General features: G+C 36.1%; 4 protein-coding genes across 14 annotated transcripts in view; 2 read left to right on the top strand and 2 right to left on the bottom strand.

Moving 5' to 3' along the window:
• LOC105166821 overlaps positions 1-567 on the bottom strand; it is a 4,560-nt gene extending 3,993 nt beyond the window's left edge. For 4 of the 7 annotated variants that reach the window (XM_020693227.1, XM_020693235.1, XM_020693240.1 and 1 more), the window contains exon 1: positions 396-566. The gene's annotated coding sequence lies outside the window, so the exon portion shown is untranslated. Of the gene's footprint in view, positions 1-395 lie in introns of all 7 variants that reach the window. The other 3 variants (XM_020693233.1, XM_020693238.1, XM_020693243.1) reach the window with 2 other exon arrangements.
• On the bottom strand, positions 1,876-5,813 carry LOC105166670 (tRNA (cytosine(38)-C(5))-methyltransferase). Of its 2 annotated transcripts, none has more exons than XM_011086150.2 (10): positions 5,652-5,813; positions 5,423-5,533; positions 4,653-4,746; positions 4,418-4,536; positions 4,021-4,143; positions 3,278-3,611; positions 3,073-3,167; positions 2,473-2,538; positions 2,297-2,361; positions 1,876-2,184 (listed from the first exon to the last, which is right to left on the bottom strand). In XM_011086150.2, exons 1-10 carry the CDS (start codon positions 5,721-5,723, stop codon positions 2,109-2,111), a joined length of 1,155 nt encoding a protein of 384 aa, XP_011084452.1. In that variant the 5' UTR covers positions 5,724-5,813; the 3' UTR covers positions 1,876-2,108. The 2 variants fall into 2 exon arrangements, with proteins under 2 accessions (XP_011084452.1, XP_020551404.1); XM_020695745.1 differs by having other exon boundaries at positions 4,418-4,528; positions 5,609-5,758.
• Positions 7,716-14,516, top strand: LOC105166473 (peptidyl-prolyl cis-trans isomerase CYP95). 2 transcript variants are annotated; one of them, XM_011085952.2, is made up of 15 exons: positions 7,716-7,836; positions 7,939-7,973; positions 8,553-8,656; positions 8,788-8,842; positions 9,138-9,226; positions 9,532-9,556; positions 9,639-9,677; positions 10,513-10,630; positions 11,070-11,197; positions 11,405-11,762; positions 12,200-12,291; positions 12,377-12,587; positions 12,674-13,438; positions 13,569-13,634; positions 14,044-14,516. In XM_011085952.2, the coding sequence occupies exons 3-15, from the start codon at positions 8,573-8,575 to the stop codon at positions 14,366-14,368; spliced, it is 2,355 nt and encodes a 784-aa protein (XP_011084254.1). In that variant the 5' UTR covers positions 7,716-7,836; positions 7,939-7,973; positions 8,553-8,572; the 3' UTR covers positions 14,369-14,516. The 2 variants fall into 2 exon arrangements, with proteins under 2 accessions (XP_011084254.1, XP_011084337.1); XM_011086035.2 differs by lacking the exon at positions 7,939-7,973 and having other exon boundaries at positions 7,727-7,836.
• Positions 15,401-16,866, top strand: part of LOC105166338 (acyl-protein thioesterase 2-like) — a 5,144-nt gene continuing 3,678 nt past the window's right edge. The window contains exons 1-2 of one of the 3 annotated variants that reach the window (XM_011085698.2): positions 15,401-15,539; positions 16,459-16,573. In XM_011085698.2, coding sequence (XP_011084000.1) covers positions 16,476-16,573 — 98 coding nt within the window. In that variant the 5' untranslated portion in view covers positions 15,401-15,539; positions 16,459-16,475. The other 2 variants (XM_011085762.2, XM_020695133.1) reach the window with 2 other exon arrangements.

Below are 16,866 nucleotides of genomic sequence, written 5' to 3'. Positions count from 1 at the left end.
CATCTCCAACGATCAGTTCATATGACATATACTCTTTGAGAAAGCTGATCTTCCAATTCAAATTCAAAAACATAAATTTACTAAAAATAATCAAAATATTCTCTCAAATTAAATAAACAATTGATCACTCGATTCGAAGAATAGGACAGCTACGACAATCTCCCAAATATCGCTATCACTAGAAAAATAAATAACAGAGAGAATACCAGAAACTCATAAGTCTGCCAAAACGTTGAATAAAACAGAAATTCAACCAAATAACAACTGAATTAGGAAACAGATTCATGAAAAACATAAAAGTTGGTAAAATCCCCAAATCGAAACAGTTAGCTTCGATCAATTTAGGGATTTAAAGTACGGGGAATTGAACCACTTAAACTTAAAAAATCACTAACCTTTTCGGAAAATTGAAGGAGAATTTACGACCAGAGAAGCTGGAATTAGATGGTTTTGATCTCCGATGCTCTTCTGCAAAACAGACTTTGATTCTCACTTTTAATGTTCTAGGGTTTGTTGCTCTTGCTTGGGCAAAAATAAAATTTGGGGGCCCAAAAATATGTCTCTGTATATATATATAAAAATAATAATTAATAAAAATCGATAAGAGATGTAGGGGAGGGGTAGTATGGGTATTATGAAAATTTGGTTTAAAACTCTATTCCACACCAGAAAAAATGCTGGGGTGGGGTGGGGTGGGGTGGGGTGGGTGTGCGTAATGCACGCCCTTAGCAGGAGACTACCTAATCCTAATTTGTGTTGGAGATGGAAAAGAATATTTACAGCTCACGCTCCTCCCCTTGTCGTGTACTCCACTGCATTTGTTTTCTCATATTTCTTTGTTTATTAATACATTGTTCTAAATACTTTTAAATTTATTTATTAATTATTAAAATTAATTACACTTAAACTTTCTTTAGAAATACAAAATTATATCTTTCTCCAATAACTTTTTAAAATTACACATACACCCCTTCCATTAGGAGACACCAACAAAAAATTACATAAATTTTCAATTTTATCCTTCGTTTAATATTTCTATATATATTTTTTACTTATAAATGGGATAAATATAATATATATGTGTATATATAAAGTGAGGTTAATACAAACTTTTTTTTAAGTACAAAATCATTACACTAAAATATTAAATGAGCAATACATTTTTTTTTTATAATATAAGTATTTTCTATCTAGAAAGGGGGTTATGGGCAAATGATGAATTTTTAAATGAGGTATAAATGCAATTTTAATATTTTTTGAAGAAAAAGTATAATTTTCACATTTTAAAAAAGAATCTGAGTATAATTACCCTAATTATTAATTTGTTTATATTCAAAAGAAATATATTTTAAAAGCATATTCAAAAGAAATAATTGATAAGTAAATAACAAAAATTTCCTTATACACACACATATATATATATATTGATTATAAACATATTAACATTGCGAATTATACAATATCAGTTTAATATAAATTCAATAACTAATGTACCTAAATTTGAAATGAGACATTTATTGATTTTATTTAAAAATAATAATAAATAAATAGAAAACAAAATTCAAATGTGGTTGCCACGCTACTCACTCATCCTTTATCTTTTGTAATTTCAAAAATTATTAAGTTGTGGTTGGGAGCCATATAATCAATCATTCCAATATGAGGAAAGATTAGTACTTCTTTCAACTGTACTAACATTTTCCTTTCTTTTCCTGTTTACCCACAAAAGTCACTCAACATAATTTTTTTAAAAAAAAAGTGCTGAAAATAACAATTGGTTAAACTGCAAAACCACATAAGGTTGCTTCACAATTTTTTTCAACTCACAAGCTACATGAGGCAGATGAATTCTGCAACTAGTAGATGTATATTGAGTCACTTGAGGAGCCGAGGCCGGCAGCGCAGCCCCTGTTGTTCACAGTATGCAAGTCAAACCTTCAAGAAGTAATAGTGTACCCCAGGCAAAGATGTTATGTGCATGAGATGGAGTTTGAGGATTTCCAACAGCAAGAACTCGATGAAGTAGCAATTGATCGGTTTGCCGCCTCAGTTGAGTTATGAGGATATCATCCGCATTTGTATCATTGGAGAGTGCAGTAGCATTAGAATCATTCATGAGTAAATAGATAGTGAAATAGGGGTGCCACCACTCCAACACTCAAACTGTTTCCCAGCAAAGCATAACTGCAGCAACGGAACAAGATTATATTTATTAATTAGTCAATTAAAACATGAAAACGATTCCAAACGGCCCTATATATATATATATACATGTTAATTGGAACAAGATGTGTACCGTTGACGAAGGCTAACATGTCCTGGAAATTGGAAGTCCTCCGGGAAAGAATGTAAATTGGCGACCTGACAATAATAGGGAAGAGTACACTTGAGGAAATAAAGTGGCAACAATCACAATCATATACAAGCCAAGAACTGAACTAACATCAGAAGAAATAATGAATTCATGCATACCTCCCTCGGTGTGAAGTACCTAAGACGAAGCTCTTGCAAGGAAGACACTTTATCTTTCATCTTTCCCTGTGAAATATGTTGGGATTACGATTTTGCATGATGAGTGAATGATGACATCTAAAATCAATAGTTCTTAACAGAAACAAAAACACCATCCCAAATCGCTGAACTTACCGATGAAGAGCATGATCTATGACTTGCATAGTATATCATATCCAGAAAGTCATCAAAGAAGTCCATTACCAATTTATCAACAAAAAGGCATACACATACAATTCAAGATATGAGTGCAGGCATATATATCTACATGTACGCATAAGCATATTTGTATAAATGAAAATATATTGATGTGTGTACATACAAAGGATTAATAACATTTATCATTTTCAGAATAATGTATTCAATCGTCAGAAGATCCCGCATGATTAAGAAACAAAGGCAGTTGAAATTCATGAGAAGCCAAGCACACAGGAAAGACAGATTATGGATGCCATATGCCAGAATTCGGAAGCAGCTGTAATAGTTTCTGGTGATAAGAATTTCAAGTGTTGATAATATGTATCAAATATAGAAGCTGAGCAGGTTCTGACAATGACCTACCGGAACAGTTGCCAAAAGGGAACCTGTACCCTTCACATATCGAAAGTAACTTTTGGTGAAACAGCAGCAGCGCTTTGATTCAGGGAAAACAATATCTATGATCCATCAAGGAATTGTTTCAACGGTATAGGAGCTAGAGAAAATGAATCAAATATGCTGATGACATGGGAGAGGAATTATCAAGACAGGCTGGGAACAAGGATACCCATAGCGTTTCCCCATCTTTCTGCCAGGCTAGATGGCACTAAATATTGATTTAACGGATTATCAGATCCATTTCTTTCTTCAGTAACCTTTGAACTTTCAGAACTGTTGGCGAGCATAGTGCCAGAATCTGGAATTACTTCACTAGTAAAACTCTTCAGTTCCAGAAAATCAATAATTGGCCGACAAGTTTCTAGTAATTTATTTAAGTATCCTTGTGAATCTGCTTCTTCAGTGGTCACCATGCTTTCATTGAATCCAAGTACAGGGCCTGGAGTCCAAAGAAGCTTACCATTGAATTCTGAATTCCGGAAAGAAAGAGGTTTCCGCTTCGCCTGCAGTTTGATAATGCATGAAAAACAACCTGATAAATACATGCCAAGTTTCCCGCCAAATATAGAAAATACAAAATTGCTTTCTTCTGCTTCTTTAGTGGCAGAAATACTTCTTGGAAATGTGGAAGCAAGGAGAAGGTATATCATTTAGTTAAACTAGGAGTTAGCAAAGACATTGGCTTAAAACTTTGTAAATAAAGACACTGCAACAATCAATGTTGACCAATCAATAGAGTGAAGATCAGTCATACAGCAAAGTTAACAATCTCCATAATTCACTTCAAAGAAACTAGCCATATAGATATAAGCAACGAGATAGTTACGGCGCATAAAGAGGAAAAATGATGGGCAAAAAGAATAGGTGACCAGAAAGAGTCTGGGCGCATGCAGGGGGGAGAGAGAGATGGACCAGACAAAAATAGCGAGGCCGAGAATAGGGTACGTCAAACTGCAAAGGGCTTAGAATAAATTCTTGTGTGTCAAAATGGTTTTCTCTCAGCATTGCAATCATCCTCTTATGTGTATCAGAGGTCTGCAACAAACAATTAACAGCATTGGTCAGAAACATTAGCGGAAAGGCACAACATTGAGAATATATAATTAGCTAAATTTGATAACTCCATTCCTATCTATTAAGTGTTTAGGCCAAATTAAGCCCCGACCACTTATAGCAAACTAGGGTGCCCATCAGTATCCGTGAATATATTTTACTGCACTTAAGACCTCCTCTGTTTTTAGGAGCTTGACATCTTCAAATCGATAATGTAGTCTTTTCCCTAACAGAAAAAAATGCAGAAACAACAAACCTCAAATCCTACAACATTCTCCACAAATAGCATGAGTGGAGGCCTTGAAGTTTGTGGTATAAGTTTGAGAATCTTCAGGAAAGAAGAAGCTCTAGCATCACTCGACCCCTTCTGGAGACCTTAATATAAAGAAAGTTTAAGAATCTATAGCCAATTGACCGGCAAACAACTAATTACAAAACAAATAAATTGCATGAGAAAAAATTTTAAGAAACGAAAGAAGCTGAGTCATCACCTTGCCGTGTGTAAGGTTGGCAAGGAGGAGATAAGAGCCATGCATCTGCCTTGTAGTTGTCAAGGTCAACAGCACTAAAGGTCTGAATGTTACCCTAACTCACCAAAATGAATATAGTAACATCATTTATGAGAATAGCATGACTGCATGAGTAGTTATAAACCAACCAAAACTTTTCTATGTGAATATTATTTTCCCTCAGCCTCACAGAATTTTACTGACTTGCATTCTTTACTACTGCATCATTGGGTTGTAACTGGCAAGGTTTGAGTGAATCCACTCAAACTCAAGCTAACACGCCCTTGAAAGCTGGTATATAAACTTGAACCTTGGAATGATATAGTGCAATCCAAATAACAGTATCAATTCTAATAATTAATGAGCTCGTGCTCAATAAAGCTTGTAGCTGACCTCAAGCCTCATGATACAAATTGGATATTGAACTCGATCTTAAAATTTTAACAGCTCAACTCATTTGCACCCCTAATAGCAACTTACTCTTGTAAGCAACAGCTGAAAGTTAATACTTAGCATACATGGGAATCTAACAACACTAATTTGCAAATTGACATTCTTCAGGACCTAAGCACTTGATCTGATTCGCATGAAGAAGACACTTAAAAGAAAAGAACTCCCATCTTGATTCTTCAGCACAAATCAAGTTGCATGACCACTCTTTATCTCTAACTTCCATATCAACACTAGTAAACAAGATGAATTAACAGCAACATCATAAACTACAAACAAAGCCGAACATTAAGAACTGAAACCTGGTGCGGACGGTGCCCAAAATTATGCTCATAAACATCATTAGCAACGTCATTAATGTCGAATGCTTCCACCACCACAGCATCTACTTCCGCCTTAATCAATGAATATCTCTTCAGAAATAAAAAAACACATAAAAATTACTTCCCCGCCAAAAATCTTGCATAAATAAGAAAAATTGCACATACATTGGAGCAAAGTTGTAAACAGACAAGTTCTGAACTATTATACCATGCCACCAATGCCGCTGTAGAATTCCAGGACTCGCCATGGCTTCCCCTCTTCTTTCCTCAAAACCTCCATTTGCTTACAGCGGTTTTTGGCATCGAGCCTTATTCTCCCCTTCTCTTCAGTTGGGGAAGCTTCAACCTATCTAAAATCGCGCACGATGCTGTTCTTGTGAAAGTCGTGCTTTATTTGTAAAAGCACTTTCACCGCAGAAATTTTTGGTGGATGTTTGGGAGAGCTACATAACAAAATAAATGGGCCAATGCAATTGGGCCTTGGTTTAGTTATTCTTACGGATAATTACATTTTTCCATCTTAAAAATAACCACTAAATCGATTTAAATTATCCATAAATTTAAAAGAGATATGAGAAAAAAGAAGGGAGAGGAAATGAAAAAAGAAGTAAAAGATAAAAGATAAAGAAAGAAGAAAAATGGTAAAAAAAAAAGGAAAACACAAAAAATAAAAAATACATAGTTATATGGAATACAAATTTCTTTTGTAAAATTTAAATTTGATTACCTGAGTGGAAATAATTTTTGTGATTTGTGAAAATAATCATTTATGTAACTTTTTTAAATTAATAATTTTTGTAAAGTTGTCTTTATTTTCTATAATTTTAGGTTCAATTTTCTGCATTTTTATGTCATTTTTTAAAAATTATAAAATTTTAGAAAGATGGGAAATTAGAGAAATTGTTTGTCTTTGGTACACATTTTAGGAAAATTATTGAATTTTAGCTAAATAATAAAATAAATAAATATAATTCTAGTGAAAATATTGAAATTTAAACCACATATACAGGAAAATTACATTAATTAGGATAATTTAAAATTTTCAATATTTAGATTATTTAAAAAATAATTAGATAATTATTAAAATATCTAGATAATTATAATAATAATCGAATTTGGAAAAATTATAATAATTAAAAAATTATTAATTACATTAATTATAAAAATTCAAAAACTAATATTTACTATAATTTTATAAGTTATCTCTAGTGGTAGTCTGCCTCCTGTAGGACGTGGACAAGGCCAAGGTCGTGGCCGCATGATTCCACCACTGGCGGGTGATGCTTCCTAGGTTGCAAAAATAGTGTTTCGACCACCCCCACCACCTGACAAAATTGGCTCGTCCTCTGCTATACCAGTCACAAATGAAATGAGGCTGTTTACTGCTCCACCGATGATAGATCTTGCATGTCCGTGGGCTGCACCACCAATAACCTCCCCTCTTCCCCACCATCAACGCATCAAGATATCAACATCAATGACATGGGTTGTTTTTTTTGTTATTATGTTATTTTTTCATTATTTTATTTTGATAATGACTAATTAACTTGTTATTTCAGGTCTGATCGCAAATTTCACCGGCACATCGATACAACGGTGCGAGGACACTATCCTTACCCCTGGGGATATTTGCAGTATGTATCGTCAGAAGACTAATAATTATTGTTTGAGAGTTTGAAGGTATTTCTTTTTTATTTTCTTTATATTATCCTATATTTTTATTTTAATATTTTAACATTTTTTTTTCTTTTTTCGATGATATTGCATAAGACTTACCGTATATTCCGCCTTGGTTCTGAAGTCTGCATCTCAAGCTGGATCTACACATCATCGTGGCCACCACCACACTCGGAGATGGAGGATCGGATGGTCCAACTGGAGAAGATGATGGTCGACATGATGAGTACCTCGGCTATCAGCCCGATGTCTCGAGTAGAGTAACATAACAGGATTAGTATCGATTTTTATTTATTTTCTTGTTCATGTCAAAATTTTAGTTAATTTTGACTTATAGGTGGACCTATTTATTAAACAAAAATAAATTTAAAAAAATTATTAAATATAATTTTTTAAATTATATAAATTTTATTTTATAATTATACCAAAAAAAAAAAAAAGCAATTATCCCATAAATATAGAAGCAATATACAATCAGGACCTGGGTCGTCCCAGAATTTTGGGTTGGTTCTAGGACAACAGTTTTATGTACACAGGGTCCATAAAGTAAAATCAATCAAGATTCTATAATAGAAGTTGCTTTTTCATAAGATTCATCAAAATTAAAAGCGTTTTTAAGGCTAGGTTTTTTTTCCTCTCCCGCAGGCACAGGCGCTCTCTTTCATCGCCACGTTTATGTGGAGAGGAGCAGCTCTTTTAGCTGCATCGTTTCTCAGGTGCTCAAAACCCTAGTATAAGAGCACATCATCTGTTTCAATTCTGCGTTTTATTGAAATATATATCGTCGCGCTTTAATTGTTGGATCATTTGTTGTTCAGCGTTCGCTTCTCAGTTCTCGCGGGAGGGGTTTTAGGTATAATTCATGTTATTGATTGTGCTCGTTTTGCTAATGAATCTTGGTTGTTGTTTTTGTTTTGGTTACGAAGTTAATTTTCAACGATTCCGTGCTTTGTGGAAAAGACACATTTCTTTAGGGTTTAGGGTTTCGGATGTGATTCTGATTTTTAGTGTGTATCATAGTATCGATTTACTTGTTTATCTAGAGTTTCTTGCTGCAATGTCGTTTGCATTGGTATACATGGGGTATTTTGGTGCTGGATATCTTTGTCGGGTTATATTTTTCTTCCTTACATTTTTGCAGGATACTTTACTTATTAATAATTTATTTAATGAATATGATGTTAAAAACCCATCACAGTAAGAAAAGAAAGGAAAAGAATATGATGTTAAATTGGTCCAGAGTGAAAATTTTAAGAGCAGTTGCACGAACTTCACCTTTGCACCTTTTTAGATCTGACAATGGTGAAACTGGTATTGATGATGCTCTTACATTCAAGAAGATTTTTTCTTGATGGTAATTGCAGAAGTTGTTGCTTGGAATTTGTTGACATGCCTTTTTGGTAATTGACATTGACAAACTTTATAATCTTAGCTCGAGAGTGAAGTTGGGGCATGGAGAAAATAAATAAGAAGAAAGTTCTAGTGTTTTTGGATGTCTCAATCGATGGAGATCCTTTTGAGAGGATGATTTTTGAGGTATTATGTTTTTCTTGAACTGTATCAATTTTTTGTTAACTTATAAGTTAACTTCACTTTCAATACATCGCCATATCTTTTTGACTAGCATATATTCTGATCCTATATCATTGTTTTCTTCTGCAACACAGCTCTTTACTGATGTTGCTCCCAAGACTGCTGAAAACTTTCGTGCACTTTGTACTGGTAATGTCGCCCCCTTCTCGTTTTGCAGTTTATATCTTACTCCTTAACTGATTATGTAGCTTTACCTTTCTTTCTTTGATTCATTAACCATCTGGCTATTTATGGGCTTCTTAAAGCTCTAAGTTGGTTCAGAGAAGCCTGAAGCTTTGATAATTTTTATTGCCTTGTTGTCATACAATATGTTAATAAGTTCTGTTGAGAAATCTCATTCGTTTCTTCAACTTTGTTAACACTGATCCCCTTTTTCGTGTGATAAATTCATTTTTATTCACCTGATTTTTGCATTGTCCTTCAGGAGAAAAAGGTGTTAGCCTTAAAACTGGGAAACCGCTACATTACAAAGGAACCTTTTTCCATCGTATCATCAAAGGATATGTGGCACAGGTATGTTATTTACTTTTTCATTTCATTTATTTAAATGCTCAGGAATATGAGCTTAATATGATCAATTTGCTCAGGACATTTATTTCGTACTGAGCATAAATGAAAATTGGTCTTTGTTTAGTCAGCTATCCTTGTTTATCCTGTGACAGGGCTGATGGTCACGACTGCATTTCTTGTGATATAGTTTTAAGGTTGTACTTACTGAGTTGTTGATTATTATGATTGACTAAACCTTGCATAAACAGTACCAAATTATGTGTTTTCGTTGTAATAAATAATGATTAAAGCTTTTAACTGTTTTGCAGGGAGGGGACTTTCTTCGGCAAGATGGTATGCTGTGAGCCTGTTGGTATTATGATACATTAAGCTCTCTTTTGGAATGCTTAAGTGGGTTTTATCTTCAACTTTGCAGGTAACTATGGAGAAAGTATATATGGCGGAAAGTTTCCAGGCAAGAATCTGTTCTTTGTTTCATTTTTTCTGTTAGTTTTCAGTTTATCATCTGGGCTAGTATTGCTAACTGTTACAGAAATTGGTGTACAAAAAGAACCTAAATCGAAGTTGACTTAATAAGACAAAACACATTCATATGTTTTTTATATTTTTAACTTATTTTTTTATCATGAAAACAAGTGGATTTCCTTTCTATTGCCTTTGAAGGTTGGGCTGAGTTTGATCTTATTCTTGCTGCGTTGGAGCTTCAGTTCTAGTGATATTGGAACAATTGGTTTCTCTTAGTATGGTAGGAATCTAAATGTTCCACCTACCTCATCAAAATTCTATTTAGAATTTTTTGAAGATACTATTTGTTTTCAAAGCCTTTCTCAGAAATTCTGCTAAATAACGATGTTATTATTTAACAATCGTGGATATGTGCATTTTCACTTTTTTCCTGCTTTAACTTTATGTAATTTTGGATATGACATGCATGATTTTATTCTTTTCTTAGGTGAATATTATGCTGTTGAATGAAGCAATATGTTTCTTTTCCGTAACTTCATTTATGGGACTTGGTAGTTGAAAGTGAGCTATATAATGTTGGAACTTGCATTTATGGGACTTTCACTTGTTGCTTTGTTAGCTTCTCAGAAGCCTGTCAAGTTATGGTATTTGAATGTTGCAGATTATTTTGCAAGTTTAGTGTGTTGCTTGTTTTGATTGAAGGATGGTGTTTGGTTTATGAGTGGTGCGTTATTTTAATGTGAATGGTTTGTTGAGGATTTTACTGCATGTCTTCCAGTCGTAACAGTCTTGGAGTAGCTACTGAAACTGCTAATGTTTTTCAGATGAGTCTCCTAAACTGAAACATGATGGTGCTGGTTTGTTATCTATGGCAATTGCTGATCGTGATGAACGTGGCTCTCTGTTCAATATCACCTTTAAGGCTGATCATCATCTTGATAGGTTTTTTTCTTCATTTCTTTTTACCCTTGATTGTATTTTTCTGAGGTACTTGTAAGTCAGATGATTTTCTTCAAACTAAAGCCATCAGTATCAGTTACTGTTGTATAGGTAATGTTGAGTTGCCTTGTTATTTGGCATGTCTTATTATGCCGAAAGAACAAGTATGCCCCCCCTCCCCCACCCACCCACACACACGCTTTTTATTCTCATTTCTACCTTCCGGTTGCAGGTGGATCTTTTCAGATATCCTTTTCTTTTTTTCCCTTTAGCAAACGGGTTTATAATGGAGTATCCTCCCATTTGAAAGTTGAGAAATCTCTTTATTTGACCAGAATTTAGAAGCAGAAGCCTAAATCTGATGTGTAGTGATGCTATTCCGCCCTGCTTGATATTTTCGGCTTGTTGTAGCCTTGATTGATTGGTGTTATCTGATCAACAGGAAAAATATTGTCTTTGGTAAACTTGTTGATGGGCATGAAGTGTTGAAAAAGATTGAAAATGCTGGAGATGATGAGGGGAAACCTGCTGTGACAGTGAAAATAGTTAATTCCGGAGAAGCACATGATGGTAGGAAAACAAATTTGTTTGAAATGTACATATTTTTGTCCAGATGAAGTCCTTCCCTTTCTCGAGAAATGACAGTTGCTGAGTGCATTTGTAGTGTGTCATGTTTATTTGGTTACTTTTGCCTAGAACAGGTCTTGCCACTAGATCTATGTTCATTATTGAAGTGGTTTTCATATTGCTTCATATATTAACTCCTGGTCTGTACAGATAAAAAGAAGGGGAATAAGTTGAAAATTGGGAAGGATGCTGTAGAGGAAAATAGTCACGAGATGAAGCGCAAGGGGAAGCACAAGAAATCTTCAAAGAAGAGGAGGAAGAGAAGAAGAAGATATTACACGTCCGAGTCAGACAGTTCAACAGACACTGATACCGACACTTCTGAATCTGATACTGATTCTGACTCGTATGATTCCTCATTAAGTGACACTAGCTCTTCAAGTGATGACAGGCGTAAGAAGAGGAAGAGATCCAAGAGGGATCGGCATAGGCGTGGAAAAAGGAAGGATAGAAGGCATGAAAAACGCCGCAAGAGGCGGGATAAAAAGTCAAAACGTAAATCTAAAAGGTAGCAGCAGAACCATTGTGTTCTTCCTTGTTACAATCCCTTTGACCTATTGTAGTATTCTGTTGCATCCCATTAGTTGAAGCTTGGTTTCCAAATTTGAGGAGGATACTATATGTTTTGGGTTGTTGATCTTTAAGTCCAATACGACCATTACCATGCTGTTGCTAGATTAGGGTGTGAATGGCCAATACCCCAAGTTATTGTGGTCTACATATTGCAATGACTTGCTGACCATGCATGTTTTGGTTGCAATTATCATTCAGAGGTTGTTGGTTATCATATTTCTATATGTTGTGCATTTGAAGTTATTTGTGAAGATTCTGTTTCTCTTTACAGTTCCAGGTGGCTGGAAAAAATATCAGTCATTTCTAACCATGACAGTGAGTGGAAATTGCATTGGCTTTCTATGTTTATACTTTTTGGTTTGGTGTCTGTAGGAACAGTGTCTCAGATAGTGATACCGAAAGTAAAAGTGGAAGTAGCTCTGAAGATGATGCTGCAGTTGGTGGAAAGCTTAAAAAAACCTCTGGTAATTTAACTTCCCTCCTCTATTAGGTCTTTTATTTCTTTTTAAGTCTTTTTTTTCCTTATTGCTTTATTTTGCAATCTCCCAGAAGCAAATCATTCTCCCCTACTTGACAAGCAAGAAAACACACAATTGAATCATAAGAAAGGGGATGTGGCTGACGTGTCTGAAAGGGAAGAGGGCGAGTTTCCAAGGGAAAATGGGAATCATCGAAAAAGTAATGGTATTGAAGCGGGAACAGAATCTGACAGGAGTGCTGATAGAGACCCTGATGTGGTAGATGTTCCAAGCAAATCTAGGTCTGTATTCCCTTTCATTCATGTCCCCCCACTATGTTATGCTAATTCTTCAAAATCTGATGATTTATTGAATGCTCGATTGGCAGGAGTCGAAGCTTAAGTCCTAAAAGAACCATTAGTAAGAGTATGAGCATTAGTCCCAGGGGTGCTAACAGAAGTCCGGATATTGGTGCAAAACACAACAGGAGCAGAAGCCCCAGTGTTAGCAGAAGCCCACGACAGATCTCTGGCAGAAGCAGGAGCAATACTCCAGTTAGGAGTGGAAGCAGCAGGAGTCCGGTTAGGAGCAAGAGAGGAAAAAGTGTCAGCATGAGCCCCCCTGCTAGATCTCATTCACGACGAAGTCGTAGTAGAAGTCCCATGGTTTCTCCTCCCAGAAGAAGAGTTTCGCGGAGTCCGCCAAGAATCTCCCCCAGGAGGTCCTCGTTTAGATCAGCCAGTCGCAGTCCTGTGAGATCTGCTCGACGCAGTTTAAGCAGGAGCTCGGGTAAACCTTCTCGAAGGAGCATAAGCAGAAGCCCTGTCAGATCTTCACGTAGAAGTGTTAGCAGAAGCTCTGGCAGGGCCCCTAGGAGAAGCCCTAGCCAAAGTCCAGTCAGGGCACCTAGAAGGATTAATCGGCCGAGCTACTCTGGGAGTCCTGTAAGTGCAGGCCGTAGGGCAAGGTCTCCTGTTTCTGATCGTGGTAGGAGTTCATCAAGAAGCCCTTCAGTTGATGGATCACCCAAACGCATTAGAAGGGGAAGGGGCTTCAGTGACCGATACTCTTATGTCCGTCGTTATAGAAGTCGCTCCCCCGATCGTTCTCCTATAAGGTCATATCGTTATGGTGCTAGAAGCGACCGCGATAGGTAAGGAACAATTGTACCTTCCTTCCCCCTTAATGTTTAATGAGACCATAGTACACTCTCAACTTGTACTATCTAGATAACAGACCATATGTTTCTTTTCTTAATGTCTCCATTTTTTAATTTCTGATAGATACCCAAGTTACAGAAGATCCCCTAGACGTTACAGGAGCCCTCCTCGGGGAAGAACACCTCCAAGGTACGCATCTTTTGACTTTTTTTGCATACTTCTCTATCACTTTATTGTATTTGTGGCTTTTTATCACTTTTCAACATGGGCAATGCTAGCAGCCAATTTTAATGTGGGAGTATCTGGTTCAGATGGCTTATGTCTCCATCATGTTTAATAGTTGTCTTTTTCATGCTGGTGTAATACTAATTTCACTTCTGGGCTAGTATGCTAGCTTGCTACTCGAGATGTTCAGGATTTTTGCTGCTCTATTTGTATGTCCTGTATGCTAGTACTTTAGAAGGTCTGGTAGCTACTGCAATTCTGACCAATTGGGTTCATGCAGTGGGAAAGATTGCAAATACGTGTTACACGATTTTTTCTACCTCACAATTACACGAACTATTCTCATTGAAGTTCTTGGTGAAACTTGTTGCAGATACAGAGGCAGGAGAAGCAGGAGCCGCAGTGCTAGTGTCTCCCGGAGTCCAATCCGCTACCGTGGCCGTCGTTATAGTCGCAGCCGGAGCCCCATTCGCAGTCGTTCTCCTGTGGAGAGGCACCGTGGGTCACCACGTGCTGAAAGGCGAAGGTCACCTTCACGGAGCAGGAGTCGGAGCCAATCTGGATCGCATTCGTCTCGTGAATCACAATCCCCAAAGCGTGCAGACAAAGGTAACTCAAGGTCATCATCTGGTACTCCCCCTCGGAAGACAGGCCTGGTTTCATATGGAGATGGGTCACCTGATTCTGGCCGGGATTAAAATTTATGGCTGTGATGGTTGTAGGGATAGTGTTGTCGGATCCGACTTGCTACTTTGTGATTCAGAGTATTTTGTACGAGTTTGTTGAGATAATGGAGTATTCTTTGTGATGTTTCGTCTCCTGTTAGGTGCATGCGTGTTTTGTGTATGAACAATGGTGTTCCAGTGGGGGGGCTTTAAGTGCTTTAACATGTGACGATTACCTGGAAGAACCTTTAAAGAGTCCCATATCATAAGCGGACAATGGACTTATAGAAAAGTGGGACAAAATGAACTCAAATGTTTTTTCATGTGCAAACACCATAATGTTTCTCCGTAGAAATTTTGAAGGGTTTTGTCATGTTAACTTGTTGAAACTATAACTGAGAAATTAGTTGTGAATCACGTCGAGGTATTATTTGCTTGGATAGTTGTAAGCTTGAATGGAAATGTGTCTGCCTTTGGGATTGGGCACAATGAATGGCAAGTGTTATATGTATACTGAAAAATGCGGGTAGTTACTAAGCATTGTCAGTTTTGAAGTAAGCTCCCTCTGTAGATGGCTGAATTGGAGGATATCGACATTGTTGGTATACACCATGGTGAATTCTACTTCTTCTTGATCCATCCGACTTAAAATAGTTCGTGTGAGTTCGAGTTCCACGAGTGTAGTTAAAACAAATTATGAGTTTGAATCCTACGAGTTTAGCTATTTAGCCCATTTTTAGTAGTAGTATATTTGTTTGTCCGCCTGAAATTGGTGTGTTGTTTAATTATTTGTTTTAAGTTATTGTTCGATTTCAAAATATTGCTTATTAACTGATATAATAATATGTTGATTAACTTGAAAACATCTATGTATTTACAAAAAAAAAAAAAAAAATTAGTTTCTTGTGTTGTGTTCCTACAAAGTGGGAAGGTATCATAAAGTAGTTAAAAGAAAGAATTTGGACCTCTCTCATTGGTCACAACGAAAACTCTTAATCCCAGTAAATATTTATTTATTATTATGAAGGAGAAAGCAACGTAATTATATAGGTAGAGTCTCTTTTATATTTTTGTTTTATTAAAATTAAAATAAAGTAGAATGTAGACGAGTCTTAAGCAGCAGCAAATAGATAGACAGACGAATAGGGAAGAGAAAAAGGCTACGAACTTTTGGTTCTGTTCAGCTTCAGAGCTCCAATAGCAGGTGGTGCACAAATGCTCTTACCCCACTTTATCTCTCTCCCCGCTCTCTCTCTTTTTGATTTTCTAAGAATCTGATCTTCACTGTATCTGCAACTTCATTCTGTATGTGTTTCTTACTTGTTTGATTATAGGCTTCTCGAATTTTGATTATTTCGCATATGGTCTCAACATCCTTTTCTCGTTTTTCGTTGTGGGTAAGGGCGTAAGGTTGTGTGCATGTGTCTCAATTGATATGCGTTGGAAAGAAATTGTGTTTATTTCTTTTTCTTGGAAATGTTTGTTGAATTGTTTTGGATGCTGCTTGTTTTTTTTTTTTTTTTTTCATTTGTGCTTTTTTTTTTTTTTTTTTTTCCATTTGCGTGTGCTAGAATTGATTCTGTGGATGTACATTGGGAAACCGAGAGAGAAATGTCTAGTTGGCTCATGGGTCATTCTTGAATTTGTGTATTTCTTCTTCTTTGTGGACTCTATGCGGTCTTAAAGGTTGTAGCTTTTTTCCCCCCCTTTCCTTTTTGCACTTTCTTTATGTTATTTAAATTTGATTTTCATGGGTTCCTTTCTCTTTTTGATTTATCCTTTTTAGTTGTTAGTTTTAGGTGGTGTGCTGCTGGTGGATGCCAAGGCTAGCCTGTACAGGCTTATTTCACATTCTGTTTTCACACTTTAAAATTAGTATAAATAGCATGGGCAATTGTGAGTTTTATTTCATATCTTTACCAGGGGACTCTTCTGCATTCATATTAGAGTCTAGCCATGAGCTTTAATCGCTCTTATGGGGGTCTGTTAATTTTTTGCTTTCTTTTTGTGATTATAGTGTTTGATGCAATTACTTCTAAGCTACTGCTAGTTGCTTAAGATTTTTTATGGTTAATTAGATTATGAGCATTATGTGTTAAAGCATTGTCTCTTAAATGTTTAAGGTGGCCAAACCTCTAGAATGACATCGGTGTTTGGAAGGACTCATGTTGTCAGGCCGAAAGGGACACACCAAGCAACCATAGTTTGGCTACACGGCCTTGGTGATAAAGGCTCAAGGTATATTAATCTCGTTTAGCCATCGGAAAGGAAGAGAATTCTTCTATTACTTTGGTGTTTGATAAAAGGGTTCCGTATTAACTGAGCAATAATCACATGAATTCATCTTGAAATGTATGCAATGTCTTGTTGCGAATACTGTTTAGTATAGGTTCTAAGACACAGTTATTCTGAGAGGTTTATCAATTTCACAGGTGTTGATGTCTTTCATCTTTGAAACATAGAAAATTAGGGAAAAAAGAGTGCTTTCCTTCTTATGGGTGGTTTTTCTTTTTGGATCAATTATATTATAG

The sequence above is a fragment of the Sesamum indicum genome, linkage group LG1, assembly GCF_000512975.1.
Source record: "Sesamum indicum cultivar Zhongzhi No. 13 linkage group LG1, S_indicum_v1.0, whole genome shotgun sequence".
Lineage (NCBI taxonomy): Eukaryota > Viridiplantae > Streptophyta > Magnoliopsida > Lamiales > Pedaliaceae > Sesamum > Sesamum indicum.
This window is presented reverse-complemented; position numbering and strand designations above follow the sequence as displayed.